The sequence below is a fragment of the Sycon ciliatum genome, chromosome 11, assembly GCF_964019385.1.
Source record: "Sycon ciliatum chromosome 11, ocSycCili1.1, whole genome shotgun sequence".
NCBI classification, from domain to species: domain Eukaryota; kingdom Metazoa; phylum Porifera; class Calcarea; order Leucosolenida; family Sycettidae; genus Sycon; species Sycon ciliatum.
In genome coordinates, this window is record NC_088653.1 from 3,508,900 (window position 1) to 3,529,075 (window position 20,176).

Below are 20,176 nucleotides of genomic sequence, written 5' to 3' on the forward strand. Positions count from 1 at the left end.
ATACCTTTAAAAATTACTCACCATCATATCGGCAACTGATATTGCTAGGCATCGCGGTAGATTGCATTTGATCATATCGCTTTGGGAGGCAAGCTGGAAAACAGAAAAACACATTGAACTCATGAAATCAATGGTGTTCTTGTTGTCGTTTATTTTACTTCACCAAATGAACAGGCAGAGATGCCTTCTCACCTGCCAATAGGACAGGTTCTCACAGAATGATGAAGGGGTGATATGCAAGGGAAAACAAGAAATGCGACGAACGTTTCGTCCCCGCTGGACTCATCAGGCAATCTTCTTCTTTGATGTCTTCATACGGAGCTTGACTCGGGAGAATGAATTCACAAAGTAAGTATATCAATGGCAGGAAGAGCTTTTCGGAAGTGACCAGGGACACCTACCACTCTAAAATCAGAGGGGAGAGCGTTCCAGAGAATGCTTCCCCGAAACATCATGGTCAATCGTCCCGCAGCAGAATGTAACCTTACACCGTATACAACTAATCTACCTGGGAATAATAATTTTAATATAGCTATGAATAGGATGAAGGCCGCAGACATCACGCAACTACGTTACTTGTTTGACATGTATTTACTGTGTATTTTATAACAAAATATTATTGAAAACCCAGAATCGATTTTCTTGTTCCTATCATCAGTGGGGAAAAATACGGAACTAAGGATACAACCAAAGAAACTGAAATTAAATACTGTAAATAGAAAGGTGTTAGAAATAACAACAAGATACAAGTGCAATAAAACCACTAGAGGAAACGCAAAAAGGTAACAAGATTACGAAACCAAAGGCGAGAAGGCACTAAACGAAGTGTCAATCTACGAATAAAACTTGAGTGCAACAATGTGCTCCTTCTGCTTACACAAAACAGGCTTATGAATACGTATACAAACTGCCTCAAGGACTTTCAACTGTTGGACATAACGCGCACGACACAGAACAGAAAAATGAGAGTCCTCATACACACTAAGACAGTCAGGAGGAGATAACAAGTGTAGATACACAGCTGACTTCTTACGATCAACACATTCATCCGCCTCATCTTGCTCCTTCCCACTCGACTCCTCCTCGTCCATCACATCATCCTCTTCCTCGTTCCGCACGTCATTCTCACGAACATTATCATTACCATCATTTGCCTCGTCCTCTGTCTCCTCACCAACCGTTTCGTCATCCAATTGCTCTTCCATCCTCTGATTACCGTCTCATCCTCCGTTTCTGTACAGACCGCTTGTCTCCCATTTGTTAGCTGCTCGTCCAGTGAGCGGAGTTGTTCCGCCAGATCCGCTTCACTCACTGACTCATGATCCTGCTCGACCTTCCTTCTATTGGTATTGTCCACAATGAGCGGTCCTAGGTCATTCCTGGCATAAATATCTGTGGAGTAGTTTGCTGTTGCCCTCCGAGGTCTCTGGATTAATGTGGGTGCCGTGGCAATTCTTGTGAGAGTTGGTGATGCCAGCGCGGGTGTAGGTGGGTCCACCGCAGACCCCGCCACAAGAAGACCCGGTGGCGGTTCTGGTGGTGGCAAGGGCAACGGTGGTGCTGCTGGAGTTGGTAACTTGGGCAGCCTAGCCATCTCACACGGTACCGCATTTTGTGTTGGCTCAGTCTGTACCACTGGCGCAGGGGGTGGGTTCTTGCGCGGTCGGCCACGCTTCGGCCGCTTGCATCCGGCAGAATATGCAGCGGTACATGCTGTTTGATACGTGGGGTCAGGTGTTGAAGGGTCCTACCAACGTACCGGCTACCACAATTCCGGCACTCAAGTTGGATAACCAAATGGCTCAAAAGATGAGATGGTAGGACGTCCTTCCTCACAAGGAACGCACTTATCGTCGTGAAGGAATAAAGAGTGCTGCGAAGTATGTTTTCAGTACTAGCGTCTTGACTGCGCGGCACATGGTCAGCGATGTGTTTCCTTTCCAAGGCAAACAAAGATAAACTGGGCATCGAACAGGACCAACACTCACTTCTTTCTATTTGTATGCTGTCTTCATTAGAATATTGAGTACGTCTTCAGGGTATCCGTTCTTTAGAAACACAGACTTTAAGAATTGTAACTCCTCGCTGAGTTTACTCGGCGAGCAAATGCGCCGTGCCCTGTCAACTAGGTTCCGCACCAAATTCACATTGTACTGGTAGGAGCAGTACAAATCATACACAATATACTGCCCGGTGAACGTGGGCTTTCTGTATACGGAGGTAATGATATCATCATTCGATTTCTCAACAAATACGTAAAGAAACGAGAGTTTGTTGTCGTGCTCCAGCTCGCATGTGTATTTTAGAGACGGATGTAAGCTATTCAGATGATGAAGGAAGTGGTCGCACTGCTCCGTGGAATCAAAATACATAAACGAGTCATCAACGAACCCGTCATACATCTCAGGCCACAGCGACGCATCAATCAAGGAATCACAGTAACCAACAAAAATGTTTGCGAGCCCTGGACCAAGCGGAGAGCCCATGGCTACTCCATTCACCTGTCGATACATAATATCAAACGAAAACTCTGCGCCCGATTTGTGAGATGGAAGCATGGCATTTTTGCGTCCTGAAACTAGCCGTGCCCCGGCCACCGGGTAACATAGTTGATCTTAAGGTGACTCGTTACTCTCGCACCAGAGAATCATTAAGATTATCGTGGTGACTAACGTATAGATCGTGGTGCTCTCTGATCACTTACGTATTTCGCATGTAGCAAACAGCTTCACATTTAAATTATATTTGTGAGCGTTTATCGACATGGCCTTATTGTTGGCCGGCAAGCCCATCCAGGCATAAAGGGGGAGCTCCATTCCGCGATCGGCGCACCCATCAGAAACCGACTGTGTGGAAATAATCATTCCCGTATACAGTCTGCAGAGCTGGCTTGCAAAACTGTAGTTCAGCAGATTGTATGATGACACAATTATACTATTAGTTTGCTGACAATAACGGTATTCGGTCGGCGGTGAAGCTGCAGTCATCGACAAAACACAGCAGGCAAGCAGAGAGACTGTTGCAAATGCATGCAAAACACTCACAAACACATCCATTCACACATTTACATCCGCCAACACCAGATAGCCTAACACGATTGTGGTTGAACACCTGATGTTCAAGAATCAGGTAAATCCTGACTGCGAACTTGGCAATGCTGGGAATCCGAATTTAATAGCTTTGCCGTTAAGTGTGCACCATCAATGCAGTGCATGGTTGCAGCAGTAGCTGGCAACCTGCAAAAGTACGACCGTGAACAAGAGGGGGGGGGGGGGGGGGATTAGGACAGTGACAACGCATTGAAGTATAACAGCAGAGAGTTACTGCTGACCGGCCCTCAGCCTCCATTCACCTGTGAAGCCCAAAAGGGGTTTACTTCTACCGGCCGCACACATAAAGTAAAGTTCACATTCGATACAAAGCTGGTGTCTGAATACTTACGATAGCAAGACGGCTTTTCACTGGTACTCAAACGACCGGAGCCATTACAAGTAATCGAGGGATTGCCCAAAAGGAAGTACCCGGTATTGCACGAGTATACGGCATATTCATTAGCGAATAATCCCGAGGAACTTGGCCGGCCATCCGGTATCACAGGAACAAGGCAGTCGAAAGCTGGAAATAAAATATAAAACCGAGCATTGTATCACATATTATGGATACACCTCAGCATCGAGCATATGGGGCATCTTTCCACAGCGAAAATAAAATGTTAATTCCACAGGAGAACAGGCGTGAGTGTAGAATATATACAAAAAAGTAAAATGTCACCTTTACATACCAACTGATACACTGTAACTTGATGTGCAACGAAAGACTTGGCACTTAACAACAGTTGCGACGCTGGAGCTTGCCAGTGGCAGGCCCACCTTGCGTATCACCGGCTTCCACACCAACACCAACAGCGCAATCTACAGCAACCACAACTAATCCACCATGCAATCCCACTAATCAAAGACCAAGACAACCAACAGCCAACTACAACAGAAGCTACGCATTCAACTACCAAGGGCGAAAGGAGGGACGTGACAGCAGGTTGACTGGCTTGGGAAGTCACTGCTGCGCTAAATACTGATTGAATAGTAAATTTTGAATACTGAATACTGATTGAATACTAACGTTTTTTAAGATACACTGTCAGCACATAAGGCTGGTTTTAGTATTGACATACATAGAGATGTGTGCTTTTAATAAAAGACTGATTTGAATAGATGCCTGACTTGAAAATCTCTATGACACGGAAACATTTGCTCATCTATCTCAATCGTGAAAAACTTCACCTAAACCTGACAGAAATGGGGTTTTCAACAGGACTCAAGAGTTGTTCATATTGGCACGGTGCTGTTTTCACTATTGAGATAACCAGTGATAAGCTTGAATCATTTGGGGAAATAATTCAGTGACGAACAGGATAAAAACCTGCAGCATGCTCCTTAAATACTGATATGTATGCAACTCACCCCTACAATAGGGGACTGAGGATAGAGTTCCATGCTCCGTGCACATTGGAGTGGCATCTCCCACTATACCATAACCTTGCTTGCAGGAATATGTAGCACGATCTGTCCATTGAATCTCAGACCTGTTGACAAAGCCATTCGCAATGGTAGGGACGGAGCAGTTAACAGCTGCAAACGGAGTGTAGACAACAGAGATACAGCAAGCTAAAAGTCTCCTTCACAAATCAAATAGACTGCCACCCGCCATATGCTGTGAGCCTAGCCACACCCGGTTCCGTGCCCTCTCAAGAGCTGCATGCTTGGTAATTTGTAAATTTTTCCCGCATCTATTCATTTGCGGAGATCAGCACACAACATGACAACTTGCTAGAGGTTAATAATGTGAATGCATCTCCGAAACAGATTTTCAAGTTCCAATCATCAGTGAAAAACCGAACTGAAGCCAAAAGGCGATCGCACCAAGATAAAACATCCAAGAGAGTGATAGATTTTTTTTTTATTCCAAGGAATTCATGGCTGGGGTAGCCAATGACCACTTTGCGTGGCGATTGCAGGGTTTTTATAGCCAACCATGGCTAAATAATGGCTACGTGCTGATACATGGCACATGGCGACTATCTAATCGGCACAGTTTTTACTTGATAACGTGAATATAGAGTAGTAGTAGTAGTAGAATTCTGCCCGCACTGGCTGTTGCTGAAGCTCCGATTGTGCTCTCATCCGGCTCATGAGCAGTATTACGGGGTAACTGAACGGATTTTTCTCATCAAGTATACAGTGTTTTACTCTCTCTCTCTCTCATTGCTTTTTCATCCACGTGTTATGGTAGTTTTTAATTCTTGTTTTTTATTTATTTTTTTCACGGAGAAGGCACACAGCCCAAAAGTGCCGTTTTCAATGAAGTGTTTTGAATTTTCCTGAAAAGAAACACTACAGATGGTGTAGACTCACGAAAATATCTTCAGTGCAACAACATGTTCCTTCTGCTTGCACAAATCAGGCTTATGGATACATGCACAGACAGCTTCGAGGACCTTGAGCTGGTGTACATAATGCACATATCCTCATGTGGGGTGTTTGGGAGAATACTTCCTCCGCGTCATTAAAATCGTCGCTTCCAATAGCAATTTTTCGAATTTATTTTGTCCACTCGAAGGGCAAAACAATCAGCTAGAAATTGAGGCAGAGCATTGTCGACGGACCAAGCTTTAGATTGTGACCTCCCGCTTCGCTAAACTTGCAGTGGAGGTTGGCGTCTTCATTAGACTTGTAGGCAGACCCTTCCAGTCCGTGCGCCAGATTCAAAATATCGCACTCTATCCGTGTTCTTTTATTTTCCAGAGTCAGTAAACTTTGAACTTTTTGAGCTATTTCTTGAGAATTGTTAGTTTCTAGTCATTGCAAGGTGGGCCTTAAGCGGGATTCACAGAAGCTTTTTTGCGATGCGACACGCGATGCGACGTGATCTGCGACGGATGCGTGCGATGCGAACTCGCGAAATACCATTCACAGAAGAAGTCAGTGATGCGACAACATCTTGCTGATTTGGCTCCGTCACCATGATATTCGCACGGTTTGATACAACTTGTACAAATTTATGGGCAACTCTTGAACCTTTGTACAACTTTGCTGTAGAAAAGGTCAAAATCGTACGCCAAATCGCTTGTCGCATCTCATCGCATCGCAGAAGTTGAGCCAAGCTCAACTTCTGCGGTGGCCCAGTTGCGTCAGTTACGTGGGGTGCGACATGGCTGCGATTTGGGGTTTTCCCGGTTTCGCGCCTGTCGCATCGCGTGTCGCATCGCAAAAAAGCTTCTGTGAATCCCCCTTTTTCGTTGGAGTTCAGACCTGACACGCCGTCCATCGTCGGATAAGGCAAACATCTATCTTCAGTTTCGAACGTTTTCTCGCAGGGTGCTTCTGTCCCATGAAGCATCCCGTCTTCTCCGACTGTCCAAATTTGAATTTTTCTTTATGCAGGACTTTAGTTTAGTGCTGTCAAGTATTCCAGTACACCTACCACAACATCCAGAAGAACAACAAGGCTTAGTCTTTTAGTATGTGGTCTCTCGCCGGTGTCCAAGACCAAATAACACCACACCGACCAATTTTCTAACCTCTGTTTTTCTCGCTATTTACATGTATATGGAGGACAGCTGGAAGCATGTAGCACTCACAATGAACACATCAGGACGGTGTAATAATGCCACTCAGCTACACCCTGGGCGTGTATGCATTCCCGTCTGCGAGTTATGCCAAGCAACTCGTCTAGACACCAGTGCACACATCCCACAATGCACAATATTGGAATATTTTGGTAAAATAGTGAACGGCGAAAGACAAAAACCCAAATTGCAGCCACCTACAGACTAATATCCACATACGCTGGCCGTGTAAAGGAGTGTCAATGAGAATCTTCATTGCGTTATTACTGAAGTGTATGAAACGGAACGTAGCGGACGAGCTCAAAAGTGCACGCCGAGCCAATATAGGCGGCATTGCAGGACATGTAAGACAGTGTTTGGACAAAAAGGCACAGCTGAAGTGTTCCCACTATGAAATGGTCTCAGGAGTTCCAAGGAGTAAGAGTATGACAATAGCATAGAATGATGTATTTTGCAAGAAGTGCTACGAGGCACAGCTAGAATGGATAATAGTTAACGGCAGTGCAAGCATTAACAACAAAGCTATTACAGCTAATCGCTCGTCACACTCAGATCTGCGATAATCCTCTGGCTGAGCTAACAGCAGTACTGGGAGAACACATGGATGTTTGCACACTACACACAAAGAAGGGAGTCATTCTCCTTCTGCGGCTGCAATACCCAAGCTCCTCTTCGTGCTGTTCTCACACAATGCCAAGACGCGTTAATACCCAAGGTCCTCTTCGTGCTGTTCTCACACAATGCCAAGACGCGTTAATACCCAAGGTCCTCTTCGTGCTGTTCTCACACAATGCCAAGATGAGTTAAAGGGGAAGTGCGGTGAAAAATCTAAATTTCACAGTCCGTAGAGTTCGGGGCGCTGAGTCGAATGGTCTTTGTCCGAGGAGGCTGAGGCCTATGGTTCGTCAGATAACTGTTACGCCCAATCGAACATGTGCGGATTTGAGCGCGCCTCACCCAGATCCAGGCGATGACGTCAAAGCGTGCCGCCAGGTAGCCACACCATCTAGATGTGTACAAAACGGCCATATTCGGAGCGCGTTCGATTGGGGAACCGTTTGTCGCAGCTTCTTCGGACCAAGACCATTCGATTCAGTGTTACAAACACTACGTACTCTGTGATTTTCAGCTCGGTAAACCTCGAGGTTATACCGTATTTGAGCCGTTTCCGAGTTGGACTTTTTCCGTCGACATGCACTGGCCTCTACGGCTCTAGCAATGCGCTGCGTGTAGTGTAGTCAACAAACTCATCACACACGGAACTACTCCCGCACTGCCGTGCTGGGGTAGGTACAACAAGACTCAGAAAACTAGTCAACACACGGACTTGTCATGTACTACACTCGTATCAGTCGTATTGTTCAGTCATGTAGTCAGAGAACGAGCGAACGAACAAGTGACAAAACAGCGAACAGCTCCCGGACCTAGAACTTTCAAATCCCGTAGCGTTGCGAGCGAAGAGTCGTGCCCGTGGTTCAAAGAGCCTGCACTGTTCTCCAATAATGAATTGAGTGTCCGAAATAATTATGCCAAGTTCGCACCAAAACATCACCATGTGGCAGGTTACTGGAGTCTAAGCGAATCGGTATGGAACAACATTTAGTCTTAGAGCACTCGCATCACTCTTCTCCATTTTGGCGACTCTGCTCTCCAGCGATCTGATAATTATATCAGCCTCGTCTGCAATAGCTGCTGCTTCTTCATCAGTCAGAAACTCAGTAGCGCGCACTCTTGACCGGCCATTTCTTCAGCTGAATACCGGAATTCTCAGCCCCAGACTCATGAAAGTCAGCCATGGCTGCATCCTCACTCTCACAAGGAGTCACGTCTTCGGGTTCGCTTGCACCACCTACTATGGGTCGCCAAATCGTTTGAAATAGCACTGACACTATTGCTTTCACGCACTCCTTTTGACCTAGCTGCTTGCTATGACGTTGCGGAGGGTGTGGCGCGGCCGCATGACGTCATGGCGCAGCCCCCCCCGAAACTCAGTTTTTCAAACGGAAATATATCGAGAACGCTTTGTCGGAGACACGTAGGACCAACACCATTCGATTCAGCGGCCGAAACTCTACCACCCTGAAATTTAAATTTTTCACCGGATTTCCCCTTTAATACCCAAGGTCCTCTTCGTGCTGTTTTCACACAATGCGAAGACGCGTTGGAGCACGATCCACCTGAGAAGACACACATATCGCACAAGATAAGGCAGTATTTTAAGTTTTTAACGACAGTATGAATAATGCATGAAACACAGAAAGTAATTCAATGGAAAAAAAAGTGCTCTGCTCTTTATATACTACACTTTTCCAATGTTATACAGGTAATACACTGAATTCCATGGAAGTGGATTTGGTTGTCCCTATTCCGCCATTGCGGTGGATAGATACGATTCGGCACGACCTGAAGGCAGCGGATCTCTCCGTGGAGAGCGCTCTCCAAGCTGCAGGAGATAGACTAACTTGGCTTGACACTGTTGACAGACGAGTCGACTCTGCTTCTGTCTAACAGGTTCAGGGAAGATGCGAGCTGTGTTTATTATTATTATTATTATTATTAGTGTAATTGCAGTGGGTGCTGCTTCACTTGAACCATAGTTTGGTTCCAGTGAAGCAGCACTCACTGCAACAATTTGCAGAAAAATTTCTCAATCGCATCGTCGCGCATCACATCTCAGAAGTGATATCATGCATCACGCTTTAGAATGTTGGCATGGCTGGGCATCACTGCCGGTAGTTCTGCCAAGAAGACGTAACCCGGATTATTAATACCTGGTGGATCGGTTACACACTGAAACACAGCAGTTTCGGGGCAGTGTCTGCGTGCGATACACCATGCACACAAAGCTTCATAAGGCTCTTATGAGAAAAAGCACGCTTTGAATCTGGAAACCACAGCAGATACTTGACGCACTGCCCTAGCCGGTACCCCAGTTTGTCGCTACGTAATGTGGGCAGCAAGCCCCTTCAGACCCCTCGTGCAAAGTTGCATGCTCTTGGGGCTATGGACTCTTGGTTCAGCCACCAAAATATTAATGCAGTGGAGCTGCGTCAGCGGCGTACATGAAACGAGACAGCATTCGGTTCGTTTCAATCGATAATATCGACAAAGAATATACTATTACAATGACACCAAGAGAAGCTTTCATGGAAATTAAGGCAAGCATGTCCATCCGCAGGCATGCAGCAGCAGCAACGAGGGTACATCTCAAGAGATTACAACTACAAGTCCATACCCACTAAAATGTCATGCAAATTCTACAATATACAGGGTATAAAGACATACAAATTTCGCACTTTCGGATTCCAAAACAGTACCATTCTGAGCACAGGCACACTAAACGGGAAAACAATACATTTATTTATGACATCGTATTCCTTTGCATGCTTCTTTCTTCTTGTTGTGCTATTTTCAACAAGGCAACACTTGTGCTCGTAAAAATACAAAAAACAATTTTGAGATTCCACTTAGTGCCATCGGTTATTCCAGGCAGGAATGCTCAAAACATTATCATCTCACTACACAACAATATGTACTTACTAAGATCCGCCATGAGAGCTTGGTGTCCGCAGCTCTTGGAAAGCGCAGCTCGTCTACTTCTCGATGCCAGTCCGCGAAACCAGCAAATCGGGGAGAGCAGTTTCTTCCATAAATAAAGTCCAAGATTGCATTTGCGATTCAAATTTTCTACTCGGCGTCAAAGCACAACATTGAACTCATCATCTTCCACTCCTGCTAAGGCAAAGGAGCGAAGACAGGCCGCGAGAAAGGCCAAAACAATAGCCAAATTTCTCCCCCAACTGCCATTCTCGTCGTTATCTTCACCAACAGAGTTTTGTGCAGACTTTTTCCCGCGGGATCGGACCCAGGAAAATGAAAACGGCCCGCTCAGTGGCCTGGCGCACAGACTGCTTCAGCACCAAACAATACCCTGAACAAGACACTCGTTCAAATACTTCATGTCAAGAAACTTCGTTTTCAAGCGATCCATGCCTCCAGGCTGCAGGCGATGAAGGCACGGTAGCATTTTTCAAGTACACTGTAACGAACTTCCAGCGGGATAGGGTAAGCAGGTCCTCACCTTCTTTCCTTGGCAAGCGCTTTACTGATTTGTTGGTGTTTTCAGACCAGTTACCTTCCAAGTACCATGCGCCAAGAATAGCGCATTTAAAAAAAAACTGGAGACCACTTTTACTTGCCATCGTCAACTTCAGTATTTCGTATTCATGAGAGATACCAAGATTCTTATACCCGAGCTTGCAGTATTGATAAGTGCCCACGCGGACAATGTGGGACGGCACGAACTAACATGCGCCATGGGGCGGAATAGTCCGGAGCGCGATGAATTTGCTTGGTACGGAAGAGAGCTACGACCAAATCCGAGACCACCATGGCTTCAGTAACAAGTAGACATTGCGCAGGAAGGATATCACCAATGTTTGAACACAGACAACAGCGATTCCAACTGTCTGACTAAGACGAGCCAAGTCACAAACTTTGCGATGTGCGAAGCGACAGTTTTAATGAAGCGGAGGAAGTACGTGGAGGCCATTCTGTGGATTTGTGTGCGCTGCCATTGTGTGTATGTGTGGGCATGCCCCTATGTGTGTATTTGAGTGCATGCCCCTATGTGTGTGTGCTTGTGCACATAAAAGGTCAGTATGCATATAATGCGTATGTGTAAGTGAAGGCAAACACACACGCGCACACACGTGCACACACACACACACACACATAGACACACACACACGCGCATACACACTCACACACACACACACACATAGACACACACACTCTCACACACAGACACACACATACACCAACACTCTCTCTCTCACATACACACACAGTCTCTCTACCACACATACAGACACACACACACAAACACACATATACCCCTCCCCCCGTCTCCCCCCCCCCCCACTCCCCCCCCCCCACACACCCATACAGTACATATACCCCCGCCATATTATTATCTTTATTCTCACGATGGCAGTAGCCAATAAGAAAGAGTCAGTACTATGTGTTATCAATCAGAGTGGGTGCAATAAACCGGGAGAAACGGTGGCTAGTGGCAGCCGTTTGCTTGAAGAAGAAGAAGGAATTACATCCATTGTGAAGGTAGATAGGCGAAAGAGCTTGATTAAGATGCTATATCTAGGCTGGGCTGCAGCGGGGGTTGGAGCATATGCAAATACACACAGCATGTTCAAAACTGATGGTCCATAACCTATATATACCTCGGCGCATATCCATTGCCACGCCGCCCCTTCAAATGATCCAAACGCCAACACATTCTGATTACATCTGATACCAAATGCAGCATTAAATAAATATTTGAGCTTGAATCCAACTTACGTATGTCGCATACGACATAGCGATCTGAAGCTTGGTGAACCTTGTTACCAGCTGTATCTGACAACATGCCTTTTTCATCCGGTGAGCCAACCCAGGCAATTAGAGCTTTACTTGTCAAGCCCGAAGCACACCCAGCTTGGAACGAGAACTCAGAGAGAATGGATCCATTATAGAACCGGCATATCTCTAGGCTTACTGCATAGTTAGTTATGAGGCCTAGAATGCTGATGCTTGTTCGACCTTTGGCCGCCGCGCAAGCTCTGCTTTTGCTCAGCTCTGTAGGCAAAATAGGCAGAAAGCAAAAAAAGGAGAATATGGCAAGGAATATTATTTGCACAGATGATCCCCTGCAGGTTATAGAGTCTACGTGCACGGTACAGTGTGTAAATCTGTGGTGCAACATAACATTGAACAGTTAGTTTGCCAGTTTCCAAGCAGTGGACTTCTCTGCAAGTTTGTATCCCCTGACCACGATCTGTTCCCGGAGACCACTAAAATTTTAAGTAGTGCTTTTTGGGCGCAGTCTTCCTCAGCATACTCAAGCTCAACTGACAACGGGTGAATTTCCCGAAACACTGTGTTTTGAGCATGGCGTGGTGCTTTCTTGCAGGTTTCCCGAGTGCAAGGTTCGTTGCACTTACCGTGTGCTGTTCACTTCTCGTGTGCTCTGGATGGCAAGTCTCAGTCAAGCAAGAACGTGCAAGCAGCCAATCCGGTTACTGCAGTGTGAGAGTTCCAAGCGCTAATCAACGATATATTGTGGTGTAAACTTGGTCAAGAAACGATAGAGTCATGCATACGTCCACACTCCCTAATCTTTTTGCATTGCAAAGATGTTTCTATCAGTTGAAATAACGCACAAGACGACCTAGGTAAAAACAATAGCCTATACTAGGGCTCCTGGGCATTCAAGTCCTGTTGTTTTAGGTAGGTTACTGGTAAATCTGAAAGTGAAAGATTAAGCACAACACTGGCCGGAATGATACTGGAATATCCTTTCATAACTGAAAACCTCTCTCCTTTTTTCAAATAATTGTAATCCTTTTTTTAAATTTCAATCCTTGCCTCTCCACCCTAGTCTTAAAGTTATACCTTTAAAAATTGCTCACCATCATATCGGCAACTGATATTGCTAGGCATCGCGGTAGATTGCATTTGATCATATCGCTTTGGGAGGCAAGCTGGAAAACAGGAAAACACATTGAAATCATGAAATCAATGGTGTTCTTGTTGTTGTTTATTTTACTTCACCAAATGAACAGTTTGGAGAGCGAGTGACGCCGCTCGGTCATGGCCGTCAGCTTCGGCTGGCCCATGGGTAATGTCTTCTTCGCCAGGAAACAGGCAAGCTTGTGGAAGTATTTTGAGTAGTGGAGCAAAAGGCGAGGGCTTGTTTCGCATTGGTACGTTCAACGTCCGTGGACTTACTTCAAATTTCAAAAAAAATCAACTTATTTCAGACCTCAATAAATACAGAGTTGGACTCTGCTGTCTTCAGGAGACTAAAATCTCCGAAGGCTACGATGGAAATATTGACAACTACCGTCTACTGTGTCTCTCGTCGTCGTGTCGACATTATGGACTCGGATTCGTGGTGGAAAAGCAGTTACTGCACCGAATATATAGATATTGGCAGGTGTCGGACCGTATCGCCGTGCTACAGTTATGGCTCTCCGGGAGAACGCTGTGCTCATTTGTAAATGTCTACGCCCCGACGTCAACACGCGTTGCAGCAGACCATTCATGCCTAGACGAGTTCTACAACAGCTTGCTGGAAACAATTCAAAAACTAAGGTCTTCATCGCTGCTGTTCCTGATGGGAGACTTCAACGCAAAACTTGGGAAACGACCACCCAGTGACTGCCACTCCGTATCCTATGCTGGTTCACACTCAAGGGGCCATCGCAACTACAGCGGCCAGACTTTGGCTGATTTCGCGTCCAGCAATTACCTATTTGCCTGTAACACGGCGTTTCAGCACCGTGCAGAACATATCACCACATGGACAGGCTGGCGCCACAACCCTAGTGGAGGTCCACCTTTACCCATTTACAACCAAATAGATTATATCCTTTGCCGTCACAGTGAAAGGTTTGTGGTGACGGATGCCAGATCATACGCCGGGACAAGCTTAGAAAGCGATCACCGTCTTGTGCTGGCAAACCTCAACCTGACTAAGTTGTACAAGAAGCTCAAGAGGCCGCCAGTAGCCATATCCAGCAACGCAAAATTCAATATATCCGAATTTAGTGACCCGACCAAGAAAGCAAAGTACAGAGAGGCTATCAACGAACATCTACAGGACCTCGGCAGAGAGCAGGAAGGTGTCAATGCGGAGCAACATCTGCAGTATATTGTGAACGCTATGAGTGAGGCAGCAAACACATCGGTGGGCCGCGTCCCTAAAACAAACAAGACGCATAGAAATGGCTTCAGCGGGGAAATTGAAAAGCTAGCAGCAGAGAAACGCAAACTGCGTCTCGACATTACGGTGTGCAGAGATGGAACGAAGGTAAAAGAAATGAAGACGCGACGCAACAGGCTGGCACACCAAATTCGCCGGGAATGCCTCAAGTTAGCATCGACTCGACTGGACGAACGTGTAGCTGAAATAGACCAAATGAAAGACGACGCGAAAATGTTCAAAGCAACACGACTACTGCGCCGACAGCAGCAGTCACCAGTTGTGGTTGAAGACTCTGATGGCAAACTCATTGCACAACCTAGTGAATCAGTCGAAGCATTAAGGCAACACTTCCGTGCTATATTCTGTGATCCTGCTCTGGAGTCATCTAGGCTCTTACGGACAGAGGAAGACCTTAAAAACCCTATAAAGCAGCCAGAGGTACATGCCGCAGCTAAGCGCTTGAATAATGGCCGAGCTTCGGGACCAGATGGGATACCTGCTGAACTTATCAAATATGGAACACCAGCACTGTTCTCGAACATTGCCACTACATTCAACAATTATGCCAAAGACAAATCACTCAAGCTAGGCGATGGGCTACTGATCCCGATACCAAAGCCGGGAAAGAAAAGAGGTCCTCCTGGAAATGTAAGGCCAGTTACCCTGTTGAACACCCTACGTAAACTTCTTTCATTGGTCATCCTGACGCGGATCAAGCCAGCTATCAACGGGTACTTGTCACTGAACCAGAGCGGGTTCCGGTCAGGGAGAAGTACTGGAGACGTGGTATATAGCTATCGGTGGTTATCAGCAAGATGCCAGCGTGTTGCGTCGGAGATCTCAATCTTAGGCATTGATATGTCAAAGGCATTTGACACTATATCAAGGGTCAGGCTGATCGATGTACTGTCAACAGTCATTGATCATGATGAGCTGCACATCATCCAGTGCCTTCTGACAGACACCACAATAAAAGTAAAGCTGAATAACATTCTCAGCCAACCATTAGTCACACACAATGGAACCCCACAAGGTGATTCTCTATCGCCAGTCCTGTTTACTGTCTACCTCGAGGCTGCATTGAGGTTGATTCGAGAGCGACTCTCACCGCGACCAGCATTGGATATTCAGCTTCAATTGCCCAATGAAACAGCGTATGCGGATGACGTAGACTTCATCAGCACCAGCCTACAATATTTGCATGACAATCAACCCATACTATCATCCTCGTTAGCGGAATACAATCTAAAAATGAATGAAGCCAAAACCGAATATACTACAATTAAAAGAGAAAAGGACAGAGTAGACGAGCGATGGCGGAACACGGTCAAACTAGGATCGATGCTTGGAGTGGAGGAAGATATCAGTCGGAGAAAACGTCTAGCAACATGCGCCTTACATCAGCTGTGGGTGATATGGCTAAGAGGTAACCATGCCCGTGAACCCCTTCGGATTAGGTTATACGGCAGCTTTATTCTCCCAATACTTCTTTATAACTGCGGCACATGGAGCCTGACAGAGACTCAAGAAAAGAAACTTGACTCGTTCCACCGCCAGCAGTTACGAGCAGTCATAGGGGTCAAATATCCCCGTATAATACGCAATGAAGCACTGTACAAGCGCACTGGCTCCAAGCCACTCAGCAGAATCATCCAGTCTGCTAGGTGGAGAATGTTTGGCCACATGCTTCGACTAGACACCTCATCCCCGGTCCAGCAGGCTATGTCGGCATACTTTCAGCCAGGAAGCTCAGGGTTCCGAGGCCGCCCGAGAACAACACTCCCGCGATCCATCAACAACGACCTGAAAAATTCCAGATCCACAAACTCCCTCACATCACACGAGGATCTAGTTGCACTGAGGCAGCTCGCCCAGGATCGTCGAAAGTGGAAGGATCTAATGTGTGCTGTGTGTAATGGCTGAAGTTATACAATTACACTAGATACCCTTAACAATAATAACGGATACAATTACACTAGATACCCTTAACAATAATAACGGATACAATTACACTAGATACTCTAGATACTAGAGACTCGGTACTCTAGATACTAGATACTCTAACAATTTTATCAAACATTATGATAATTACCACATCAAATGCTGCGGAGACCTATCCAGAATCGGCAATATGCTGGCCCTGGCCTGGAGATCTGCAACTATAATCAGCTTCTACTTTGCAACACTAACGGATTAGTCCCCTTTGTCGATTGATGGATCAATCGGTAGATTCGGCTCTGTTTTTCTTCCCTTTCTTTCTTGTTTTGAATTGTACGTTGAACTCATTGGATTTCTTTGTATTCTGTATCTCGTTATCGTTATATTTCCCTCTAGCCCTCTCGCTTAGGATGAGCTTTCTTTTTTATGGCAGCTTAAGCGAAGGCTATATACCTGCTTTATGCAGGTTGATGCCAACGCGAACAAGCAAAATAATAAATAATAATAATAAATGAACAGGCAGAGATGCCTTCTCACCTGCCCATAGGACAGGTTCTCAAAGAATGATGAAGGGGTGATATGCAAGGGAAAAGGAGAAATGATAATAATATAAGACAGAAAGGACCAAAAGAAGAAAAGGAAAAATTATATGAAGACAATTTCATAGAGTCAGAAATAGAAAGACAATAATTTCATGGAGTCAAAGAATAGAAAGACAGTTTCATGGTTGATTTTATAGACATGCATGACAAATGATTGATAGATGAACGATAAGGTTGGAATTTATGGCAGATAATAAAAGTTTAACGAGGATATTCACAAAGTAAGTATATCAATGGCAGGAAGAGCTTTTCGGAAGGGACCAGGGACACCTACCACTCTAAAATCAGAGGGGAGAGCGCTCCAGAGAATGCTTCCCCGAAAAATCATGGTCGATCGTCCCGCAGCAGAATGTAACCTTACACCGTATACAACTAATCTACCTGGGAATAATAATTTTAATATAGCTGTGAATAGGATGAAGGCCGCAGACATCACGCAACTACGTTACTTGTTTGACATGTATTTACTGTGTATTTTATAAAAAAAGTATTATTGAAAACCCAGAATCGATTTTCTTGTTCCTATCATCAGTGGAAAAAAAATGCGGAACTAAGGATACAACCAAAGAAACTGAAATTAAATACTGTAAATAGAAAGGTGTTAGAAATAACAAGATACAAGTGCAATAAAACCACTAGAGGAAACGCAAAAAGGTAACAAGATTACGAAACCAAAGGCGAGAAGGCACTAAACGAAGTGTCAACCTACGAATACAACTTCAGTGCAACAACGTGCTCCTTCTGCTTACACAAAACAGGCTTATGAATACGTATACAAACTGCCTCAAGGACTTTCAACTGTTGGACATAACGCGCACGACACAGTACAGAAAATCATACACACTAAAACAGTCAGGACGAGATAACAAGTGTAGATACACAACTGACTTCTTACGACAAACACATTCATCAGCCTCATCTCGCTGCTTGCCACCCGACTCATCCTCGTCCATCACATCATCCTCTTCCGCGTTCCGCTCGTCATCCTCACGATCATTATCACTACCATCATCTGCCTCGTCCTCTGGTTCCTCACCAACCGTTTCGTCATCCAATTGCTTTTCCATCCTCTGATTACCGTCTCATCCTCCGTTTCTGTACAGACCACTTGTCTCCCATTTGTTAGCTGCTCGTCCCGTGAGCGGGGTTGTTCCTCCAGATCCGCTTCACTCACTGACTCATGATCCTGCTCGACCTTCCTTCTATTGGTATTGTCCACAATGAGCGGTCCTAGGTCATTCCTGGCATAAATATCTGTGGAGTAGTTTGCTGTTGCCCTCCGAGGTCTCTGGATTAATGTTAGTGCCGTGGCAATTCGTTTGAGAGTTGGTGATGCCAGCGCGGGTGTAGGTGGGTCCACCGCTGCCCCCGCCACCAGAAGAGCCGTTGGCGGTTCTGGTGGTGGCAAGGGCAACGGTGGTGCTGCTGGAGTTGGTAACTTCGGCAGCCAAGCCCTCTCACACGGTACCGCATTTTGTGTTGGCTCAGTCTGTACCACTGGCGCAGGGGGTGGGTTCTTGCGCGGTCGGCCACGCTGCGGCCGCTTGGATTTAGCTGCATCCGGCAGAATATGCAGCGGTACATGCTGTTTGATACGCGGGGTCAGGTGTTGAAGGGTCCTACCAACGTACCGGCTACCATAATTCCGGCACTCAAATTGGTAAACCAAATGGCTCAAAAGATGAGATGGTAGGACGTCCTTTCTCACCATGAACGCACGTATCCTCGTGAATGCAGGAATGAAGTGTGCTGCGAAGTATGTTTTCAGTACTAGCGTCTTGACTGCGCGGCACATGGTCAGCGATGTGATTCCTTTCCAAGGCAAAAAAGATAAATAGGGCATCGAGCAGGACCAACGCTCACTTTTTTCGATTTGTATGCTGTCGATTTGTATGCTTAGTATATTGAGTATATTAGTATATATGCTTAGTATATTGAGTACATCTTCAGGGTATCCGTTCTTTAGAAACACAGACTCCTCGCTGAGTTTACTCGGTGAGCAAATGCGCCGTGCCCTGTCAACTAGGTTCCGCACCAAATTCACATTGTACTGGTAGGAGCAGTACGAATCGTACATAATATACTGCCCCGTGAACGTCGGCTTTCTGTGTACGGAGGTAATGATATCATCATTCGATTTCTCAACCAATACGTCAAGAAACGAGAGTTTGTTGTCGTGCTCCAGCTCGCATGTGTATTTTAGAGACGGATGTAAGCTATTCAGATGATGAAGGAAGTGGTCGCACTGCTCCGTGGAATCAAAATACGTAAACGAGTCATCAACGAACCGGACATACATCTCAGGCCACAGCGACGCATCAATCAAGGACTCACAGTAACCAACAAAAATGTTTTCGAGCACTGGACCAAGCGGAGAGCCCGTGGCTACTCCATCCACCTGTCAGTTTCATTGATTGCGGTTACATTTTATTTGTTATCACATTATAAAAAATTCACACAAATTGAGTGTCAGCATACACACAATGTCATAACAATCATTTCTATAGTAATAATCATACCGCTTGCATGTCTTTATCTCTATACATTTCCTCATATAATATTCTTCATCTTTCTGTGAGAACCGGACCTATTGGCCGGTAAGAAGGCAATCATGCCTGTGCAATTGGTGAAGTAAAATAAAAGTCAACAACAACAACAATCTGTTGATACATAACATCATGAAACGAAAACTCTACGCCCGATTTGTGAGATCGAAGCATGGCATTTTTGCGTCCTGAAGCTAGCCGTGCCCCGGCCACCGGGTAACATAGTTGATCTTAAGGTGACTCGTTACTCTCGCCCTAGAGAATCATTAAGATTATCGTGGTGACTAACGTATAGATCGTCGTGCTCTCTGATCACTTACGTATTTCGCATGTAGCGTACAGCTTCACCCCTAAATCATATTTGCTAGCGTTAATCGACATGGCTTGATTGTTGGCCGGCAAGCCCATCCAGGCATAGAGGGGACCCTCCAATTGGCGATAGGCGCACCCATCAGAAACCGACTGTGTGGAAATAATCATTCCCGTATACAGTCTGCAGAGCTGGCTTGCAAAACTGTAGTTCAGCAGATTGTATGATGACACAATTATACTATTAGTTTGCTGACAATAACGGTATTTGGTCGGCGGTGAAGCTGCAGTCATCGACAAAACACAGCAGGCAAGCAGAGAGACTGTTGCAAATGCATGCAAAACACTCACAAACACATCCATTCACACATTTACATCCACCAACACCGGA

At 45.6% G+C, this 20,176-nt stretch overlaps 1 protein-coding gene across 1 annotated transcript in view; it reads right to left on the bottom strand.

Moving 5' to 3' along the window:
* Positions 1–20,176, bottom strand: part of LOC135827703 (sushi, von Willebrand factor type A, EGF and pentraxin domain-containing protein 1-like) — a 57,233-nt gene that overhangs the window by 6,458 nt on the left and 30,599 nt on the right. Inside the window, exons 10-16 of the mRNA XM_065340156.1 lie at positions 19,797–20,069; positions 13,093–13,164; positions 11,984–12,259; positions 4,461–4,628; positions 3,442–3,615; positions 2,705–2,977; positions 22–93 (exon numbers count right to left, since the gene is read on the bottom strand). Of these exons, the coding sequence (XP_065196228.1) occupies positions 22–93; positions 2,705–2,977; positions 3,442–3,615; positions 4,461–4,628; positions 11,984–12,259; positions 13,093–13,164; positions 19,797–20,069 (1,308 nt within the window). The remainder of the gene's footprint in view (positions 1–21; positions 94–2,704; positions 2,978–3,441; positions 3,616–4,460; positions 4,629–11,983; positions 12,260–13,092; positions 13,165–19,796; positions 20,070–20,176) is intronic.